The following is a 21,071-nucleotide window of genomic DNA, read 5'->3' on the forward strand; positions in this document are numbered from 1 at the left end:
CTGGCAGCGGGGCGGACAGCCCACCCCCATCTGCCTCGGAGGAGAAGGCGTCCGTGTGCGCCAACACAGTCCCCTGGGGCAGCATGGAACAGTGTCCCCTGATTCTCGAGCTGCTGGTTTTGGGGATGGTGAGACCCCCTCATGACTGAATTCACTGTGTTGTGTGCAGGCTAGAGAAGACCTCTGGGTGAGGCTGGGGACTTGGGAGGCTGTTGTGATTTCAGGAAAAGTGGCTCATGTCAGGGAACGGCGGGCTTGTCACCCAGACCTTTGGTGCCGACGGTGGCACTGGATCCCATCCTCCAGCTGGGAGGGTCTGGTCTTGAGCACACGTGTCTCCCGTGTGCCCGGGGGGTAAGACCTTCTGACCAGCCTCCTCTGCGCAGGCCCGTAGGCCTGTCTGCGCGGTGCCCTCTGCGGAGGGACCATCTAGTGAACTCGCACCCGCTCTGCCCCCCACCCCGCTGCTGGCCACCCCCACCTCCGGCTCCCTGCCCCCCTGGTCTGAACCCTTCCCTACTTATGCTGATCCTACTCCAGGAAGCTTCCGAGAGTTCCTTCATGCGTCCTCCCACCTGTCACACCCGCTCACATGTATGGGGGACGGCCCAAGTATGTGCTGGAGTCACAGCAGCAGGGTGACGGGGGGTCTGCCCCTAGGTTCAGAGCCCCCTTGGTCCTCCTGGAAAGAGCACTGTGCACCTCTGTCCGCCTGCACAGGACACGCCGCTGGGCCTGGGTGCTGTTTCCCAGGAAAGGGAGCAGCCTAGTCCGAGTCCCATTCGTTATTCTGCGGGTTCTGCCAACACTGAGCTCCCGAGGCCCGCACTGCCACCTTTCTCTGTTTCTCCAAGGCCCAGTCAAGGGTCCATGTCTCTCAGCAAATGCCCTTCTGCCTGAGCCGTCTGTGCTCAGTCTGTGGCCAGCACATCCACACCGCCACAGGCCTTGGACCTGCAGGCTTTACGTGTCTCGGTCAGGCCCCGGGACCCTGCCAGCACCCAGGAGCCATGCATGGAGCAGGCCCGGAGCCCCACACCCGGGCCTCCAAACCCATGTCACCATCTGCTCCACCAAGGTGCTGGGAGACAAGCTCCGTCTGAGCATGGGAGCCAGCTGGGTGGTGGGGGACAAACAGGTACACAAATGCCTTGCACAGGCAGGCCGTGCCCCGAGCTGAGCTGAGCGACCGAGGGCCAGGAAAGGGGGGGCAGCAGGAGCCTCAGAGTCTGGGGGTGCCTGGGGCTGCAGAGATGGAGGGTGGGGATGGGGTGGCTCCCAGGGCTCCCCCCCTTTCTCCCGTCCCTCTCTCTCCTGCCTGAGGACTGTTTGCTCAGGCAACTTGGTCCTGACCGGGGAGGCCAGGGAGCATGGGCAGTGTCGCGTCTCCTGAGGGCCAGGAGTGTCCAGTCCTCCCTGGGGCCAGCCCTGTCAGCCTTCAGTCTCCATCCCTGCACACCACCCTCTTCCCGGGGTGGGTGGGGCTGGCTAGGGAAACATCTTTTTATTGGCTTTGCAGCCCCCACCACTGCTCGGGCAGGCGAGAGAGAGTCTAGGGCCGATCCGTCCTGATGCCCTGGGTTTGATGGAGCTCTTCCAGGTCCAGTCCCTTTGACTCTGAGGCCGGTACTATAGTCCCGGGAGAGAAGCCAGAGATCCAGGGGCTGCAGTGCAGTGACTTTGACAAGGTCACGCAGTCAGACCCAGACACCAAGATCAGCCCCTTTCTCCACCGGAGGCCCTTCCCCAGTCCACGAGGCCAGTCTCTCCAAGCGGCCCCCGGCCCCGTCCTCCGGAAGCGTCCCCACCTCAGGAGGGCAGCCTTGAGCCTCGCAAAGGACGGGAGGTGGGGCGGGAGCGCCCCAGACGTGGGGGCGGGGAGCCGGCGCCCCGACATGGCTTCTCCACCCCTCCCAGCGTCTCCCCCAGGCCCGCTCAGCCCACTGTCCCTCCGAGTCCCGAGCTGCTAAGCCTCAGCCCCCTTTACCTGCACCCCCCTCCCCCACCGCCTCAGCAGACCCTCCCACCGCCCCCGCCCCCCGGGCGCGGCAGGGGACCATCCGTGCCCCAGATCCTGCCCGCTCTGCGCCGAAAGCGAGGAGAAAACCGGGTCGAATCCCTCATCCCCACACCCCTCCGCCCCTGGATCTCGGCTGCAGACACCACCCCCTCCAGAGCCAGAAATAGATTCTCGCGCCCAGCTCCGCGCGCGCGCACAGCCCTCCCCTCCGCCGCCCTCCCCCTCCTTCCTGCGCCCCGAGTCGCAGCCCGCAGCCTCCGCTCCCGCTGGCGGGCGGCTCACGGCCCGCGGGACCCACCGGCCGGGCGGGCAGGGGCCCGGGATCCGCGCCGCGCATCCCGAGCGCCGGCGAGCTTCTGGGCGTGTGTTCCTCTTTGATCGATTCAAAATTTTAATTTGTCTTTCCCCCGCCCCGCCCCTTCCCCCCGACCCCGCCCCATCGCTCCCCGGCTTCTTCCCTTCCCCGCCGCCTGCCTCGCGTTTCTTCCCCCGCGCCTCGGCTCCCTCCCCCTTCCTCCCTCTTCCTCCGCGGTTTCTTCCGTCCTTTCCCTCCCCCTCCCCGCCCCTCCCCCGCCCCCCCTCCGCCCCCGGTGCCTGCAGACGCCCGGATCGTCCATGCGCTCCTCGCGGGCAGAATGCTGGGCGGCAGCGTCAAGAGCGCGCAGCCCGAGGTGGAGCTGAGCGGCGGCGGCGGCGAGGGCGCGGACGAGCCTCGGGGCGCGGGACGGAAGGCGGCGGCGGACAGCAGAGCCATGCTGCCCAAGCGCGCCAAGGCGCCCGGCGGCGGCGGTACGGCCAAGGCCGGCGCGGCGGAGCTCAAGGTCTTCAAGTCCGGCAGCGTGGACGGCCGAGTCCCCGGCGGGCCGCCCGCCTCCAACCTGCGCAAGCAGAAGTCACTCACCAACCTCTCGTTCCTTACGGACTCGGAGAAGAAGATGCAGCTGTATGAGCCCGAGTGGAGCGACGACATGGCCAAGGCGCCCAAGGGCTCGGGCAAGGGCGGCCCCAAGGGCCGCGAGGCTCCGTTGATGTCCAAGACGTTGTCCAAGTCCGAGCACTCGCTCTTCCAGGCCAAGGGCGGCCCGGCGGGCGGCGCCAAGACCCCTCTGGCCCCGCTCGCGCCCAGCCTGGGGAAGCCAAGCCGGATCCCGCGCGGCCCCTACGCCGAGGTCAAGCCGCTCAGCAAAGCTCCCGAGGCGGCCGTGAGCGACGACGCCAAGTCGGACGACGAGCTGCTCTCCAGCAAGGCCAAGGCGCAGAAGGGCTCCGGGCCCGCGCCCCCTGCCAAGGGCCAGGAGGAGCGCGCCTTCCTCAAGGTGGACCCCGAGCTCGTGGTGACCGTGCTGGGAGACCTGGAGCAGCTGCTCTTCAGCCAGGTGCTGGGTGAGTCCGCGTCCCGCCCCTCCCCTGTCGTTCCCTTTGCGCTGCCGGGGAAGGTCGGGGAGAGGCCTCAGTCCGCTGCCCCCTCCCCGCTGCGGGGCTCTGCGGATCCCGGGCGGGCTGCGCCCAGACACTGCGCCTAGATGTGCCTGACTGGCCCATCCCCGGGTGCATGTGGCCGAAGTGCGCCTCGGTAGGTATGGATGTCCCCTGGCCGGAGCCCCAGCTCGGCGCTGGCCTGTCAGAGGTGAGATTGGACAATGAGGTGCCGGCCTTAGCTTCTCAGAGATAGGGCCCATCAGCTTCCTGGAATCTTAAAGCTTAGCGTCCTCATCTGGCAAAATCTGGGGGCTGGTGGAGACCACAGCTGCGTCGTGGTCTGTTCTGGGCTGGAGCGCATCGCCCGGGGAGCGCCGGGTGGGAGCCGGGGTAGAGGCCAGATGTGGGGGGACAGAGGTGAGCGCTTTTCCGCCGCGGAGCAGCGCTGAGGCTCCGCTTCCTCTGTGAATCCCCGGCGGGAGCGCGCGTCGGATTTCTCGGGTGTGGGTGTTTGGCAGGGAGATGCTCCCGGGGTCTGGGGGCCGGCGGGCAGCCAGCTGCGCGCATCTGGACGCGCGACCTGTACCTCGGCCCGGCTGTGGCCCGTACCCCCACCCCACCCCCGGTATTCAGCGCGTGGGGAGAGGTCTGGGGGTCATGCGGAGACTCCCCGCTGACCGGGAGGCCTTATTTTTTCGGCTAACGGGGGCCGGCCGGGCGGGGAGGAGGAACAAAGCTCGTTGGCGGAGGAGGCGCGGAGAGCTGCTCCATTGTTCTCCGACCTGAGGAGCCTGAGCGGCAAACCCGGAGCAGGCCCGGGGCTGCGCCCGCTCTCCCGGGTCGCGGCGCCCTGGGAGGGAGGCAGCCGCGAGGTGCGGGGCAAGGTGGTGCCCCCGGGGGCCGGCGCGGCCGTGCCCGGGAGCACAGCGGCGAGGCCCGGGGCTGGAGGCCGCCCGCGCTCCGCGGACTCGCTGCGGTGGCGGCGGGGATGTGGTCCCCCGGGCCGAGGGACCCGGGTCCCCACGAGCGGCCCGCTCCGCCGGGGGCTGCGGAGGGGCGTATCCGTGCGCGCGCGGGGGCGGGGCCGGCGGCCTGCGGCCCTCGTGACGGACAGGCCGCGGCGGGGCGGGCGGGGGCTCCGCCGGCGGCCGGAGGAGGCCGCGCTGCGAGGACTGGTTGGCCGCGACCTTCCCGGGACCCCGAGGGCCTGCTGGGCTGGGGTGACGGACCCCCGGCAGGGCGGGTTTGGATTCAGGGGCTTGCGGAGGAGGCCGCATACGGGCTCTGCAGTGGGTGGGGTGGGTGGGGACTGGACACCCGCAAAGCCGGAGGCGCGGGGGGCCTGAAGGCCTGGCCTCCGCAGGGACCCTTGGGGCGCGGGTGGGGGCGAAAGTCTAAGGGCCACCTCATACCCCACCCCGTGCCGAGCGCAAAGAAGCCCGCAAAGAGCTTACAGTCTAAAGGGGCGACACGGATGATCAAGGAGAAAAGCAAGTAATTCCAGGCCAAATGGAGGGCTGTGGAGAAAATGGGGGTGCAGGAGAGGGCCTGGGAGGTGAAGACCTGCCTCAGCCCCTCGGAAAAGGGGCTGTTGAATCGTGACTGAGCCAGAAGAGGCGTGGGGCTGAGGGGTGTCGGGCTGAGGTGGGTGGGACAGAACAGGGGAAGGTGTGGCCTGTCTGGGGGAGGGAAGGGACAGGCGATCAGAGGGCAAGCCCCCCTTTCAAGGTCAGGGCTCCCCAGGCCTGCAAGTCCCCAAACTGCCCAGGACCAGGCTGCCTGGCCGAGGCCCTTCTCGAGAGACAGTGACCACAGAGACCCTGACAGACAGTCCTGGAGCTGGCGGGGGAGGGGCTGGGGGAGAGAGCCAGGGCTGAGCTGCAGCCCCTCACACCCCTGAGCACCTGCTTGTCTCAGAGAGGAGAGAGATCGGGAGATGGAGGGTCAGACCCTGGCCCGGGGTGCGGGAGCCTCTTGGAGTCACCCTGAGCCCGTGGTGGGAGACAGAATCTGCGGATCCCTGAGTCGCAGGTCTGCATAGGGGGCCTGATGGAAGGAAGGGGGTCAGCAGGTGAAGAGGGGCCTGACCAGACCGGTCACGGCAGAGCTGGTGGGAGAGAGTGGACAGTGGGGCAAACGTCCTGGACTGACCACAGGTGGGGCTGATGAGTGGACAGCCCCAGGAGAGCAGGGCATTGAAGAGGGGGTGGGGGGCGTTGGAGGAGCAGGTGACCCCAGGCAGAGCCTCTGTTGTGAGTGGGGTGGGGGGGCCCCAGAGCCCACGGAGGTGCCTGGGTTGTCAGGCGCCTCCAGGTGGTGGTGAGAGACACAGGTTCCACACCTGTGAGCTCAGCATTGGGACACGCCCACCCTGGGACCATCCCAGACCCCGGGAGCTGCCCAGCCAGTTCCTGGGGAGACAGGGAGGCAGCCCCACATGAGAGCCTTTCTGGAACGAAAGGGAATGAAAGCTGATCACGGCTTCCCAGAAGTCAGCTGGGGCCCAGATGGTCTGGGCGGGCGCCCTGCCCTTCCCTTGCTCTGGGAGCTGCCAAAGAACGAGGGTCCCACTGGGAAGGCCTGGAAACTTGGAAGGCCGGGGGATGAGCGTCCGGAGGAAAGGGGCCCATCGTAGGGCTCAGATGCCGTTGGGCCCTGGTGGGCAGTCCACCGAAGGCTCCTCCAGGGTCCACACCTCCCAGGTGAAGGTCACAGCCGGCCTGGGGCGGGGCCGCCGGGAGTCTGCAATCTGCCGCCCTGCGCAGACGTCCTGAGCTGCTCCGGGGCCTCCTCTGCACCTCAGGTTCCCCACTTGGGAAGGGTGCTACCCTAAGGGTCAGGACCGGGGAGGGGTGCAGATTGAGGCGAGCAGACCTTGACGATGCCCCCCCAAGCCTGAGAGCGGGTGCTGAGAGCAGTGCACACGCTGTCCCATCCTGACCTTGACTCCCTTGGAGGCACCCCCTGCTCAGCCCTCCAGGTGGTGGGCCGGTCAGGTGCAGAGGAACCCAGGCGGCTGGGGTTCTTGCTCCCACCTCCTCCGAAGGCGTCTGGACCCACGTGAGGGGTTGCCATGACAACAGCTAGGCCCTTGGAGGCAGGGGAAGGAAGTCAGGAAATTATCTGTCTCTAAGCCAGTGGGTTGGTGTGGGGTGTTTCAGGGGGCAGGGCTTACTCTAGAGGCTGCATTCAGGGATTCGGGAATAGAGGAAGAGAACCGCCTTCTCCAGCGGAGCTTTTCCTTTTTGTTCAGCACACTGGGCAGGTGGAGAGTTCTGGGGAGTCCTCCCAGTATGTGCGCGAGCTCACCCACACTCGCGTTCCCACGCTCCACACACAGGGCTGCGGTGCTGGAGCCTCCCCAAGGGGGAGAGAGAAGGGGGCCGATGCTCCTGGGCTCGCAGAGCCGCGGGGAGCCCCGCGTGTCAGGGACAGCTGGCAGGACCCTTCCTCTGGGTCCATTCCTCCCAGGGGATGCCCCTGCCCTTTGGGCCTCCCCGCTCCAGCTGCTGCAGGCCCTGCTCTGCGGCTGAGGGGCGCGGATGGGCTGAGGAGGGCTCCTGGCCGCTGCTCTGCCCTGAGGGCGAGCACACGTGGAGGGAAGTGCCCGGAGCTCCTGGCAGAAGACTGGTGGTCAGAGTGTCTCCACCCCCAGGCCCAGGCTCCCCGGGTGGGGGTCCAAAGTGGAGTAGGATCAGGTCGCCTGGAGTAACGGGCTGCTTTCTCGCTGCTGGCCCGTGTCCCCTCCCCAGCTGACGTGCACTGCGGCACAGCTGTCCCGTCCCTGCACCCCCCCTCAGCCACCAGCACCAGAGGCTCTCTCTTCTGCAGACCTCCAGCCTCACCCCGCCCCGGTGCTCCCTCCCCTCACATGCCTGCAGCTCATGGCCTCTTCCATCCGGGGCTGGGGGTGTGCTGTGCGAGGGGGCTCATCCCTGCTGCTCTGCAACCGCTCCCCTCACTGCGGGAGGAAAGAGCCCCGCCTCCCTCCCTGGGACTCGGAGCACACAGTGAAGTTGTGTGGTGGAGCTACCCACCTAAAGCCGAAATTACTCCCTCGTAGCATCGTAGGCAGGTGGGTGTTCTGTTTACACACTCCCGATGACAGAGGGCTCACTACCTCATTTTCCTGGAAAGCACTCGTTGTTAGAAAGGCCGCTGAGCCAATTTTCTGTGTCCGGAGAACCTCCACCGGCGTGGAGGCCACAGACTGTCCCCCGGGTCCTCACGGGTCAGGCCGGCCGCCTCTCAGATACCTGTGCATGTCTCCTCCCGTCTTTTCTCCCTTCCCTGTGTTTTCTTTTGAAGTGAGACTTGCAGAGGAGGGGCCGAGCTGTTCCCCCCGATTCCTGGACCCCCACCTCCTGGTAACATCTGCACCCCAGCACCTGGCCGACCTGGGGTCCATCCCACAGCGTCCCCCTCGTCCCTGTGCCGGCCGGCCAGGGGAAGATAGATGCCATGTGCTTCCCACTTGTGCTGGCCGACCTCCTCCCCCCGCGTCTGTGTTACCCGGGTGTGTTCGATGTCCTCAGGGCCTGCCCTCTCCCACACGGGAAGGCGGGGGGCCAGGCACAGCTCCCTGGCCCCAACGGGCAGGCCCTGCTCTGGCATAGAAGCCCCTGGAAGGCTGGGTCAGCCCTCAGCAGACTCCCACACCTTCCCTCGCTGTGGCTCCTGGGGACCTGGCCCTCAGGGAGAGGGAGCCAGAGCCCCTGGCCCAGCACCGCCTCCTGAGCAGCAGGCACAGGGCCAGGCCGGGAGGACGCTCCAGGGATGGCGTCTGTGCCCAGGCTGTGTCCGGGGTGACCGCATCCTGCATGCCCAGAGGACTGGTGGGCCCGGCTCTGTCTCTGACAGGCACCTGTGCCTCTGGCAGGAGAAGAGGGAGGTTGGGGGCGGTAGGGGAGAGCACGTGCAGGGTCCCCTCCTGCTAAGGCAGGAGAGCGTGGGCTCTGTCGTGGGCGGGCTGCGGGCTCACCCGAGGGCTCTGGCTCCAGCAGCGTCCAGGCTGTAACTGCCAGCGCTGCCTGTTTGCCATACAGCTCTTCTCCAGCGCCGCCCGGCCAGAGCCCTGCTGGGCGCGGCTCGAGCCCTCGTCAGATCTATTTTCAACATCCTGATGATAGGTCCAGGGCTGTGTGGGCTGTACCGCACAGTCTTCTAATCTCAGCGTGGACTGGCTGCCCGGTGCTGGCCCCTGTGCCTCGGGTGTGCAGGCCTGGGGTGTGTGTCTGGGCGCCTAGGTTGTCTGCAGGGGGTCCAGTAGGGGTGCTGCCTTTGGGGGTGATCAGCTGAAAAGTGCTGGTGTTTTCTGGGAGAGCCAGACTGTCAGGTGTGACCCTGGCTTGCGAGGGGAGGTGGTGAGGATTGAGAGTGCAAGCCAGGCAAGTGTGGGGAGGAACCGGTGTCCGGACATGAGCCCCAGGGCGTAGGTGGGGCTGGGAAGCTGGGGGTGCAGAGGGTGGCGGGTCACATGGGACGGTGCACACAAACGCCTGCACACTCAGCCTCCAGCAGCAGCACACAGGCCGAAGGTGTGTGTGTGCACGCCTGCCTGTGGACTGGCCAGGCTTGAAAGGGTCTGAAACACGACCAGATAGACCCCCAGGTAGAGACCGCACTGGGGCTCACCGGTCCCTCTCCCAGAAAAGCCCTGTAAGGCTGCTTCTCCAGCACCCCGGCTTCCTCTGCCCTTGGTGACCTGCTGAGCAGGCCTTCCCTCAGGGGACGCTGGCAGCCCCTTGGGAAGCCTGGCTTCTCTGGGCAGGACTCCTCACTTGACATGGGGCACAGACTCCGACATCTCGGGCTGGGATCTGATCCGCCGTGGGGATCAACAGACCCAGAGAAAGGATGGCCTACTGATGGCCGGCCCCCATGAATCACGTGGGGTGAGAGGTCCTTGTTCCTTAGGGTTAATAGGTCACTCCATGCCCAGTGACCCTGTGCTTACAACTGGGCGAACGCCGACCCTGGACAGTGGGTCATCCTCCTGAGTGCAGGACCAGGGCCTGACCTTGACCTCTCCGGCGCCAGCTGCCAGGAGCCTCAGGAAGCTCCCCTCCCTGCGGGGTGAGCACGACTCCACCGAGCCCAGGGCTGCTGTCAGGCAGCTGCCGGGACGGAGCAGCGCTCCTGTGGTCGTGGCTCATTCGCTCTCCACTGCCCATGTGTGGGTGAGCTGACAGGAGGCCCCTCTAACCCCTGCAGGGAGCAGGCGGGCAGGGCAGCCTGGAGCCCCTCAGCATGCGGGGTGGGTGTGGTGTCCCGGGTGCGAGGGGACACCATGGACGAGCCACCTTGGAAAGAAGGTTGGATCCTGGCAGCGGAGACGAGAGGGACTGGGCTCAGGAGGAGAAGGGGATGGGGGCTTCCTTGGGGCTCCATATGGCTGGGGGAGATGGGAAAGGACGTGGGTGGGCAGGTGGGGGGCTCCCTGCGGCAACCACGACAGGCCCCGGGCAGGCCCTTGGAGGGGGGAGGTTGGGGCTGGCCCCCCACAGGCCCCTGATGGTGTCCCGAGCCTGGCGTCGGTCCAGGAGAGGTTGCTGAGTGGGAACTAGGCGGCCTAGCGCCTCCCGCCTTCCATGCCTGTGTGCCGAGCAAAGGCGCCCTTTGCAGCTCCTGCCGTCTCCGTCTCCGGGGAGGAGGGGGAGCAGCAGCAGCTCCGAGGAGGCCCGAGGGGTCAGTGCTGCGCCCCAGCCCCGGGAGAGCCCCGACCCACAGCCCCCGGCAGCGCAGAGCAGGACTGCACGGGGCAACACCAGCACGTGAGCCAGAAGGGATGACGGGTGACCTGACGCGAAGCCCCGCCTGCGCAAAGAGACGCCCATATAGGGGTGTAGGGTGGGCCGCCCCTCTTGGCTGCAGCCTACCTGCTGCATCCCGAAGACTTCCTGAAGGAGCTGGAAGTTGGGATAAAGGAATCCGTGAACTCTGGGCGTGAGGAGCCAAGGTATTCCAACCACCCAGCTCTGCTTGGGTGGGGTGGGAGGGCTGGATTGGGGTTCCTTGGCTGGGGGCCCTCGGAGCAGACAGTCCTCAAGGGCCCCGCCTGCTCAGAGGCCCCGATGCAGTGCGGGGTCCCGGGGATGGTAAGGGGTCTCGTCTCCACTGCAGCTCTTCCCCACCCTCTGTCGTTTGGGGGAGCCGCCCAGCTGGTCTGTGTCTGTGCCTCGGGTGCTGCCGTGGGTTCCGCTGTCCCAGGAGCTGGGTGTCTGGCTTTGTCCTGGGGCTTGGACTTCGCAGGAGGCCTAGGGTTCAGGGTCACTCGGCAAGTTTAAGCAGAGCTGGACGCGGCCGAGGCCGACTCAGGCCAGTCAGACCCTCCAGCCTCTAGGGTAGGAGCCGCGTCTGCCCCGCGGCTGCAGACAGTCTGGACTGCAGGCTGAGGGCCCCTAGCCCCTGTTGGTGGGAATCCATTCTCTCCAGCCCCCTGCAGATGTCCCTGCCTCCTGTCACTGTCCTGCCCGAGCAGCAGACAGACGGGCGGTCACAGGGCAGCCGTGGCTGCAATAGCCAGAGCTGCTGGCATGTTCCTGGGGAGGGGCTCCTCCGTGGACCGGAAGGTTGTGGCCATAAGAAGGAGGACAGGGCCGGCCGGGAGGAAGCGGGCAGGGCCCCACAGTCAGCCTGGGGTCAGCTGTTCCCCCGGGCCCTGCGCCTGTGGGTCCTGGGCCCATCCGCCGTAGCTGTGGAGAGGGAACACACCCCGTCAGCCTCAGCCTCCCTGGTGGCCAGAGCTGGGTCAGACTTGACCACCCGCCGCTCCTCAGGGAAGGGTGGGCGGGCTGTGGGCTGCTCTGCAGGAACAGCCCCGTCTGCCTCTTGGGGCTCAACTCCTTCTTCTGTCCCTGCATCACTCCCCCTCGGCCAGTATTCCTGATTTTAGATCACTGTGTCTGCAGGACGCGGGAGGGGGGCTGATGGAGCATTAGCTTCGTGGAGGATCCGGAGGGACGTTAGGTTCACGGAGGATCCAGGGGGACGTAGCTCCGCGGAGGATCCGGGGAATGTCGGCTTCTTGGAGGATCCGGGAGGGGGGAGCGTTAGCTTCATGGAGGATCCGGGGGATGTCGGCCTCATGGAGGATCCCCGGGGGACGTTACCTTCGTGGAGGATCCGAGGGATGTCGGCTTCATGGAGGATCCGGGAGGGGGGAGCGTTAGCTTCATGGAGGGTCCGAGGGATGTCAGCTTCATGGAGGATCCGCGGGGGACGTTACCTTCGTCGAGGGTCCGAGGGACGCCAGCTTCATGGAGGATGCAGGGGGACGTTACCTTCGTCGGGGTCGCGGGACGCCAGCTTCACGGAAAGCGCAGGTTGCAGTGCCGGTCACTCGCCGGTGGCGCCCAGCAGCGCCGTGCTGAGCGCCGTGTTGGCTCACGTAACTTTTCGGTGAGGTTGGTGCTGCTTTTATCCTCATCTCACCGATGAGGAAGCTGAGCGGCTCAGTAACTTCCCCAGAGCCGCCCAACCAGGAGAGGAGCAGCCTGGGTGCCCTGCCCGGCAGAGGGGCTCGAGCAGCCTCCATACCCGCGACGCGCCCGGGCCTCCGGCAGGCCCTCTGGGCGGCCACCGCACCCTGCCTCTGAGCGGCATGGTCCACTCCGAGGTCTCCCGCGGGAGCCAGGTGGCACAGCCCCTGGGGCCCCTGGTCCCGCTGCCAGGCTGTGGACAGCGTGCGGGGCCTGTGTCCACGCCGCCTCCCCGAGCGCTGGTCCTGGCCGAGCTGTGGCCATGTGAGAGCTGCAGGGGCCGTTCTTGGCTGGAGCCTCGTGTCTGGGGCGCTGCCTGGGGTACAGAAGCACATGAGCTTGGGGTCGTGCAGAGGGGGCCAGGCGGGGTCCTTACCTGCTGGCTGCCCCTCGCCCTCCCTGAACCCGTCCTGCATGTGTAGGGTGGGGTGAGGGATTAAAGAGAGGTGTGAGCTCAGGGCCTCTGGCATCCCTGGCGCCCACAGAGTCAGTTCTGTTGCCACCTCCCCCGAAGGCCCCGGACCCTGGTTCCTCGTCCTGGTCCTTGATGGTGGCTCCCAGGGGTGGTCGGTGATCCAACAGCATCACTCGTGGGGCGGCGTCAGTTCAGCCCAGGAAGTCTAGTTCAGACTCGGGCTTCTGGAGCCAGCCTGCGGAGGGGACTCAGCACTCGAGGTCTTTCAGGGCTCGGAGCGCCAGTGGGGTTTCCAAGGGGAGGGGCGTCTTCTGCTCGGTGTTCTTCCACACACACCTGGCTCCTCACCTCCTGAAGGCGGACCTGCCCTTGTGCCCTAGTCCACCTGGCAGGACGTGGTGCCCAGGCTCGGGGCTCCTCTGTCCCAGGCTCAGCCCATCTCTCCGTGGGTGGGGGCCTGAGCCTCACGGGACAGAAGGGATGCACAGTCTCCAGAAGTCTGCTTCGCCGTTTTTAAGGTCATTTATCAGCCAAGTGGCTGTTAGACTTTGATAAAAAGAAAATAGCAGAAGCAGCATGAAAAGGCATTGGAGGTCAGCGGGGCGGGGGGCAGAAGGGGCACCTTATGTTCAGGTTCGTCCCCTTTGCCTAGACTTTGGCTCTGGCCTGGGGCTTGTCCACATCGAGGAGGAGCTGGCAGCACCCTCATTCCTGGGAGGGTGGGGACTCAGGCCAACCCCGAGCTTTGTTCTGCTCTGTTGCCTCTACCCCTCAGGTCCCCTGGGACAGTCCTGCTGGGTTCCCAGGCCCTCCTTCAGCCAATGACCCCTCTGGTGGTCCTCGAAATGTCCTGCAGGACTGAGTCGTGGAGTCTGCCCCGCTGACTGCTTTTCACTCAGCTGGGAGCACGTCTGGGCAGGAATGAGGCTGAGAGGTCCTGGCTCGTCCCTCGTCTCAGAGAACGGGTGACGGGCGATGCTGACCCAGCACTGGGTGCATGCGCCAGCCTGGGGCCCCAGTGTTGGGGCCAGCGGTGAGGGCCACTGGCCTGGTGTTGGGTGTGATGTCCAGTGGGGGATGGGAAGGGGTTTGCCTGATGACACAGCCTGCCTCTGAGCCAGAGCAGCCCCGGCTGGGCAGGGGCTGGATTCCGGCCACTTTCTCACACTCACACAGAGATTAGGTTTCCTGCTGAAATCGAATCTCTGAATCAGAGTCCCCAGCTTCTCAGTGCAAGGTGTCTGCAGCGGCTCTGTGCGTCCCCCTCTCTTGGTAGGTCCTGGGAGGAAGCACACAGAGCACGGTGGTCAGATCCACAGGCTGCGGGCAGACACCCCAAGGTCAGGTCCTGCCTCCGGGTTGCTCGGCCTTGAGGCCAGTCAGCCCTCCTGAGCTTTGGCTTCGTCACCTGTTCAGCAGGTCACATCGCCTTGCAGGCCGCCACCAGGATTAAATGAGATCTTTACTCATCTGAGGCTGCCTCGCTGGCACACATCTGCCCCCCCTCCCTGCAGCTGGGTGGGTCTTGGGGAGGGAGGCCCTGTCCTCGGGGGGCCCCAGGCAGACCTGGCCAGGGCTCTTTGTCGTCAGACCCCTGTGTTCTGGGCCCTTCCTCCTCAGCCTTCGAGAGCCCCCAGCCTCCCCCGACCCGAGCGCCCCTTCTCTCCTTGGTGTGTCCTTGGAGCCTGCCTCCGCTGCTCCATCTCACCCTGGCCGTGCCCCCAGGTGACGCGGTCCTGTTTGTGAGCTCTGGGGGCTTCTCCCCAGGGCGCTCCCTCTGCAGACACCACGGAGCTGTTGACAGGCAGGTTTCCTGCCGCCTTTCGTTTGCATTTGGTGAAAAGACCGAAGCACCCTCCCAGCGGTATTTCTTCCTCCCCACCTCCTGCTTTGCTGAGCTCAGGGCCGCCCGGGGCCCGGTCGGCCTCCTGGGTACCACCCGGGCTCCCTGCGCCTCCAGCATGCTCCCTCCTGCAGCTGGTGGGGGTCCCCCCGCTGGACGTCAGAGGCCTGTGCCGGGGGCTCCCGCCTCACGGTAGTCCATCCACACCCGTCACAGCGCCGGTGCAGCACCCCCTGTCAGAGGCCTCCTGTCCTCCAACCCCCGCTCCTCGAAGAAAAGGGCAGGGGCCGCAGGCCGGCATGGGTGCTGTCGCCGCAGTGGCCGCCTCCGGGCTGACAGGTGAGGGGGCCGGAGGAGCCCTGGGTGGAGCTCAGACTCCACTCCCGTCCTTGGGTCCTTGGTCTTCTCCTGCGGGATTCGTTAAGAGGCCAGAACCGACCCCGCCTCCTGCTCCAACGCCGGAAGCCCCGCCCCCAGCAGGTGTGATTTTCTGCATCTCCTCTCTTCGTCGCAGATGGACTCAGGCCTCAGTGACCCACACTGGGCTGAACGTTCCCCGGAGCCCTTCCATCCGCCAAGGGCAGCTTTCCTGGAGGCCTGGGGAGAGCGGTGTTACTAGCCCAGTGTCAGGTCACTTTGCAGCTGGGGTCTACGTCCCCACCCGGAACTCCCCTGGGAGGCCACCTGTCAAAGGAGAGCCCCGTTTGGGTGGGGTCTGAGGCTGGAGCCGAGGAAGGCGCTCCGGATCCCACCGTCTTCTCGCTCCCTCGCCTTCCCTGCCTGTCTGGCTCCTCCTCCTCCATCCCTGCCTTCTCCTCCTCCATCCCTGCCTCTGCCCACAGCCAACAGAGCTGGAAGGGGACCTGTCCCCACACACACTCTCATCTTGCTTCCCTCCTTACAAAAAAAAAAAAAATCCCTCGTTATCTCGAGCCACTCTAGCCGTAGAAACGTGAGTCTGGAAGAGAAGACAGATGGGGTGGGGATGTGGTGAGGGCAGCCCAGAGCGGTCCTCCGTCTCCAGGGTTGGTCGAGGGCTGCCTGAGCCCAGGAGGGACAGGGGAGCAGGGACGTCCTGTCCAGGCCCGGCCCGGGGTCCCAGCAGTGGGGTCTCCACAAAGCAGACCCTCCTTTCTCTTCATGAATGTGAGACTCAGGGGGGGGACCACTTGAACACATGGTCACAGAAGGGCGCTCTCGTGTCACACTGATCAGTGCTGGGCGGGAGGAGGACGGCCTTGGCTGGTCCTGGGGAAGGGCCCTGGACCAGGCCTGCAGGAGCCAGCCCGGATGGGGGGCGTGTGCAGCGGTCCAAGGTGGAGCGCATTCCGGTGTGCGGGGAAGAGAAGCTCGTGGGGAAGGGAGGGGGCTGGCATGAGGCTGGACCTGGCAGGGCCTGGTTAGGGTTGGGATTCCGAATTTCATCCCCACGTCCAGTGGGAAGACGGGGCAAGTGGCGGGACTGACGCCAAGCTTGTGTTGTTCAGAAGGGGCTCCGCCCGGCTGCTGTGGGCGTCAGCCAGAGGAGGCAGATGCCCCAGCGCTAAGGCTCCAGACGGAGCCTCCGGGCAACCCTGCAGCAGCCTGGGGCCAGGGGAGGGGGTGGGGGCAGCAAGTAGGACCCCCAAGCTGCACAGATGGACACTGAGGAAGCCGGGGTGTCGTTTTGCCTGGACACTGAGTTTCTTAAATGCAAAACAGGTGCACCTGAGAAAAACATCTTGTTGTTTATAATAACGGCTTTTTTAAGATGGTGAGCTTGTCTCAACTGAACTTACAACGTCTGTGATTCATGCAAACCGGCCTCCGGAGGCGGGTGCAGTGGGTGTCCTGAGCTGGGGACGTGTGGGCCCGGCGGAGGAGGTGTGGTTGTGGTGACCAGGCTGCAGATGTTGGTGGTCCTGCTTCTGGTGGAGACTCAGGGGATGGGAGTACCCGGCCACCCCGTGCACGCGAGCCAGGCCCTCGTGGTGCTGGTGGTCTCTGCCCCAGACTGGCCAGGTTACTCGGGCTGAAGGTGACCCACAGAGAGTCCCCCTTCCCCACTCCCGTAGGCAGCGCGTGTCCCTGAGCCCAGGGCCCAGCCGTGTGATGGGAGGTGCTCCCTGGCCTCGGGGACTTGGCCATCTCTCCGATGTAACCAAGTGCTCGGTCTTCGTGTCCACCTCACTCTGCCCATCTCGCCCCCTGTCCATACCCTCCTCTAAGGCCCTGAATGGAGGCACTCCACACATGCCCTGGGGAACTGTCTTCAAAGCTGACACCCCCTGCCACCCCCTTCCCTGCCCTGTCTGCGTCTGTTCCTGCGCAGACCTGGGCAGCTTTGGCTGGACCCTGGGCCCAGCTATTACTCTGAGCCTGGTCAAGGCCTGCGACCTCCTGGGTCCTGAGTTTTCTCATCTCTTGTAAACAGAGGGTGATGTTTTCCCTTTTTAGCTCAGACTGCTGTTGGGTCACGCAGACAAGACCTCATCAAGGAAGGAGGGGTGCGGGCTCAGGCCCCTGTAAGCCCACCATGGAGGCAGCAGACCTGCCCCCAGAGGGGCCCCTGTCTGCCAGTTCCCCGCTGGACCCCGGCCATCGGCTCTGGTGATAACCTCGGACGGTCTTGAGGGAGTAATTCTCAAAAGAGGCTTTCTCTGCTCCACCAGGAACAGGCCGGCTCCCGGGCGTGAAGCAGGAGGTGCAGGCTGTACTTGAAGTCTGGGTTCTCCCCTTCCTGCCCCCACCCACCCCCCTTTCTCCCAGACAGAACCAAGGACTCGTTCACACAGAGGTTGTCACTGACTGACAGCCCCAGAGCAGTGCATTTTCAAGTTATTTTTTCCTATCTTGACCCCATTGGGAGCACATCTTCTAGCAATTGCATTGTGTGATTTGCTACATTATGTGTGTTTGCTAGTCAAGAGGTTTTTGAAACAAGTCAAGAGGTTTTTGAAACAATACTGGGTCCAGTGCACTTAATCTTCAGTTATGTCAAATGTACGTTTGTGTTTTTCTTTAATTTGGGGTTGCACTGAACTGATTTCATGACCCACAGATAAGTGGTAACTGCATTTTGAAAGCCCTGCCCTTAAACTGCGCAGAAGGCTCTGAGAAGGGGTGTCATGGCGGGACTTAACCCCGACTTGGGGAGCAGCATCTCCCTGAGCCCCGCGCTGCTCCGGGCGCTGTGTTATAACAGACCAGCTCATCCTCACACCCACTCGCTGAGGTAGGTGTTGTGTCATTGCCCTGCCCTGGGTTCGGGCCAGGACGTGCTGCTAAGTGACACACGCTCAACACTGGGGCTGCGCTGGCTGCCAAGATGCCTTGGAAACAAGGTGGTCCGAGCCGGGGGCCCCGCCGCCCACACCCTGGCTGTCAGAGCCAGGCTGGGGGCTTCCGGAGGGCAGGCCCAAGGACCCAGAGCAGACGGGGCGGCACCCACCGCCTAGCGGACACATGGCTGGACATCCCCCAAGCTGTGCACAGAGCGCTGGGGTCCACGTTAGGCCCGGAGCAGAGCTCTGCCCGCTGGCCAACAGGCAAGCAGGACCTCCCTGTGTGGAAAGAAAGGCCTGACTCCAGCCTTTAAAAATAATACTGGTGTTAATTTTAAACATAACGCTCTTGCAGGCTAAAAAAAAGAAAAATGAGCTTAACCACACACTTTCACTGTTTTTTAATGAGCTTATTGTTGTAGGCTCTGTGAGGATGCAACAAATGTCTTGAGAATTTATTTCAGAGCACAGTACGTGTGTCCCCATGTTCCGTGGGCTGCTTTTAAGATCTGAGCCCAGCGCTCCTGGCGTGTGGGCAGCAGGCCCGCAGATGGGCCTCTGCAGATGAGCAGGAAGCGGGTGTTGCGGGAAGCACACACTTGTCAGATGGATCCCTGGGGAGGAGCTGGGGCAGAAGGGGGGGGGACAGGGGCTGAGAGGCTGGACCTCAGGCCCCTGCCCAGAAAGCGTGAGGCCCCCACGGCCCCGCCTCCCTTTTCCAGCTGGAGCATCAAGCCTGCTGCCTGCCCCCACACTCATCCCTGCCTCCTCAGAGTTCAAAGCCAGGAAACAGGCCTCTGGCCTCACAGGCAGAAGGTCCCAGAGGAGAGACCTGTTAACAGGGCACAGCTGTGCCCCGTGCAGGGCGCCCAGGGAGGCTGGACCGGGCCTGCTGCCCAGGGGCCGCGCGCAGAGGCTGCAATCTGAGGGAAGGCTGAAGAGTCGGCCTCCGAAGCCAGGCGGGCTCGGAGAGGATCCCTGAAGGGGAGGGGCAGGGCCTGGGAGGAGCGCATTGCGGCAGGAAGGACTGCGGGGAGGAGCCGGTGAGGGGCCGCCCAGACCTCCGTGGTCCTGTCTGTCCTTCGCTGGGTTTCCTGTGAGCCTTGCTTGACAGATAAGCGTGAGGGCCCTTCTCAGCTGTGGACTCGGAGCCAAGTTCAGTCGCCTTGGTAACCCTCTGGTTGCTATGGAAACTTGTCGAAAACCATAAAGTACTTTGAGGGAGGGGTCTCAGCTGCCATCATGGCCTCCGTTCGGAGGATGCAGGTCGCTCCTCGGGGTCCTCCTTCAGGGGCGCTTCTCTGGACACGGACCAGGGCGTGGGGACCGTAGTGGGTGGTACCCAGGGGCACCGGGGCTCTGCGGCCAGACAGCCCCGTGTCTGGGGCGTGGCTCACAGCCTCCACCAGGGCCAGCCCTGACTGTGGACACAGCCCTGGAGCTGCGCGCTCCATGCCCGTCTGCGCCCCTGCCCCGCCTGCGCTCACAGCTGACCAGTTACCAGGTGGGCGGGCGGCCTGGCTCCGCGGTGCCACGCTGCCACCACCATCTCATTCCTCGGGCAGTCGGGAGCCATGGGCGGCCCATTCCGTGGACAGCCCCCCAGACCCTGCTGCTGCTGCTGGGTCTGGTCCTCGGTCGGTACCTCCGTGTTCCCAGAACACTTGCGTGTGTGGTCATCAGAGCAGGATGAGGTTGAAGGCAAAGCAGGGGCTCTGAGGTGCTTCCAGGCCCCCAGAGACCCCCTCGCTGCCCCATCGCCTCCTGGTCCACCCTAAATCCCTCCGATCTAAAGCTGGACAGCAGGAGGATGAGGGGAGAAACCGCTCTCTGGCCTGGCCCGTAAGTTGTCCTTCGTGGTTTGAGGTATTTATTCCCGAGTGGCCAGCTCGGGCTTCAGGCGCCGCGTAAACCCCAGAAGGAGGCGATGGCAGCCCCCTTTGAGCCAGGGCTGAGGCCAGCTCGGGAGGCCCGAGGCCCTGCTCTGCAGACTGTAGTGTCCCCGCGGCCATGCCTCCCCCCCAAAACTGCACCTCCCGCAGCGAGCAGTGCCTGCAGCACAGAGGGGCTTCCCGGATGCAGCCCCTGTGCCCGGGCCTGACGCGGGAACCTCAGGGGCAGGGAGGATAGGAGACCAGAGGCCAAGGGAGCGGCTGCCCAGGCTTGTGCTCGGGGCCCTGTGCGTGCAGCAGCTTGTTCGTCTCCCTGTCAGTCTCTGGGGTGCAGCACCCCCTGCCCCCATGGCACAGGCGAGGAGCTTAAGGCCAGATAGGGGGGTCGCTCTGCTACAGGGTAGCGGTGTGGCCGGAACTGTCTCCTGGGGGGGGATTCCCAGTGACGTCAGCCTCCCTGAGACGGACGAGACCAGGGAGTACGGAAGGGCCTCAGCGGCGATTGTGTTCGGCTTTCTGATACCATCACGCCCGCGACCAGAGAGGCTGTCTGCAGAGCCCAGGCTTCATTCCCCCCTGTGATTCCCCCTCACCACATGGGGACTTCCCTCCCAACCCCGGAGGAGGCCGGCCTGGAGCCGGATGGGGTTGGCAGCCCCTCCCCTCCATCTGCTCCCTGCCTTCGGGGGTTGGGGGGCGGGCTGCTGCGGAGACGCTGGTCAGTGAGGTGCAGACGGGAGGAAGTGGGCAGGTTGCTGGGGGTCTAGATGTCCCCCCACAGCAGAGCCTCAGGCAGGACGAGGAGGAGGCCAGCTGGGGGGAGACAGAGAGGCCACCCCGGAAGGGGCAGGAAGCCTTGCCTGCCTGGACCTGAGTCCCCGCCCCGAGCCCCCTCCACCGGGAGCAGCTTCCTTCAGCCCCTTCAGTCTGAACCGCGGCTGGTGCTAATGTGGAGCAGCCCAGGCACCAGATCCCATTCTAAGCACTTGACATAGATGAACTCTTGATAATAGACTCCAAGCTGGGACAGTTTTGTTCCCCTTCTGCCACTGAGGGAACCGAGACACGGAGGTCGGCTACCTTGCTTGGAGCTGGGAAGCGGTGGAACAGGGCTCTGAACTGGTATCTGGGGCTGGGGCAGCGGGGGGCATAGGCTCTGTGCTGTCGTATGGACCGTAACCTGCCTACACGATTGGAAGTTCTGTACGGAGACTGGGTTTTCCTGCCCCTTGTACTTGTTTCTCCATCACTCGCTAGTTAATTTTCAAAATAGTTATTTATTTGGCTGCGTGGGATCTTAGTTGCGGCATGTGGGACCTAGTTCCCTGTTTTCAGTTTAGTTTAGTCACTCAGTCAGTCGTGTCCCACTCTTTGTGACCCCGTGGAATGCAGCACGTCAGGGGTCCCAACACCAGCCCAGCACTCCCAACTACCAGAGCTTGCTAAAGCCCATGTCCATTGAGTCGGTGATGCCATCCAGCCATCTCATCGTCTGTCATCCCCTTCTCCTCCACCTTCAATCTTTCCCAGCATCAGAGTCTTTTCCAATGAGTCACTTATTTGCATCAGGTGGCCAAAGTATTGGAGTTTCACCTTCAGCATCAGTCCTTCCAATGACACCCAGGAGTGATCTCCTTTAGGATGGACTGGTTGGATCTCCTTGCAGTCCAAGGGACTCTCAAGAGTCTTCTCCAACACCACAGTTCAAAAGCATCAATTCTTCAGCACTCAGCTTTCTT

General features: G+C 64.7%; 1 protein-coding gene across 6 annotated transcripts in view; it reads left to right on the plus strand.

Annotated features, from left to right (window-relative positions):
• Positions 1-21,071, plus strand: part of NAV1 (neuron navigator 1) — a 191,854-nt gene that overhangs the window by 71,301 nt on the left and 99,482 nt on the right. For 5 of the 6 annotated variants that reach the window (XM_044942578.2, XM_025285236.3, XM_044942574.2 and 2 more), the window contains exon 4: positions 2,621-3,403. The exons of the other annotated variant lie outside the window; for it this stretch is intronic. In XM_044942578.2, the coding sequence (XP_044798513.2) occupies positions 2,621-3,403 (783 nt within the window). The remainder of the gene's footprint in view (positions 1-2,620; positions 3,404-21,071) is intronic. 6 annotated transcript variants of the gene reach the window in all.

The sequence above is a fragment of the Bubalus bubalis genome, chromosome 5 (genome assembly GCF_019923935.1).
Source record: "Bubalus bubalis isolate 160015118507 breed Murrah chromosome 5, NDDB_SH_1, whole genome shotgun sequence".
In the NCBI taxonomy this organism is placed as follows: domain Eukaryota; kingdom Metazoa; phylum Chordata; class Mammalia; order Artiodactyla; family Bovidae; genus Bubalus; species Bubalus bubalis.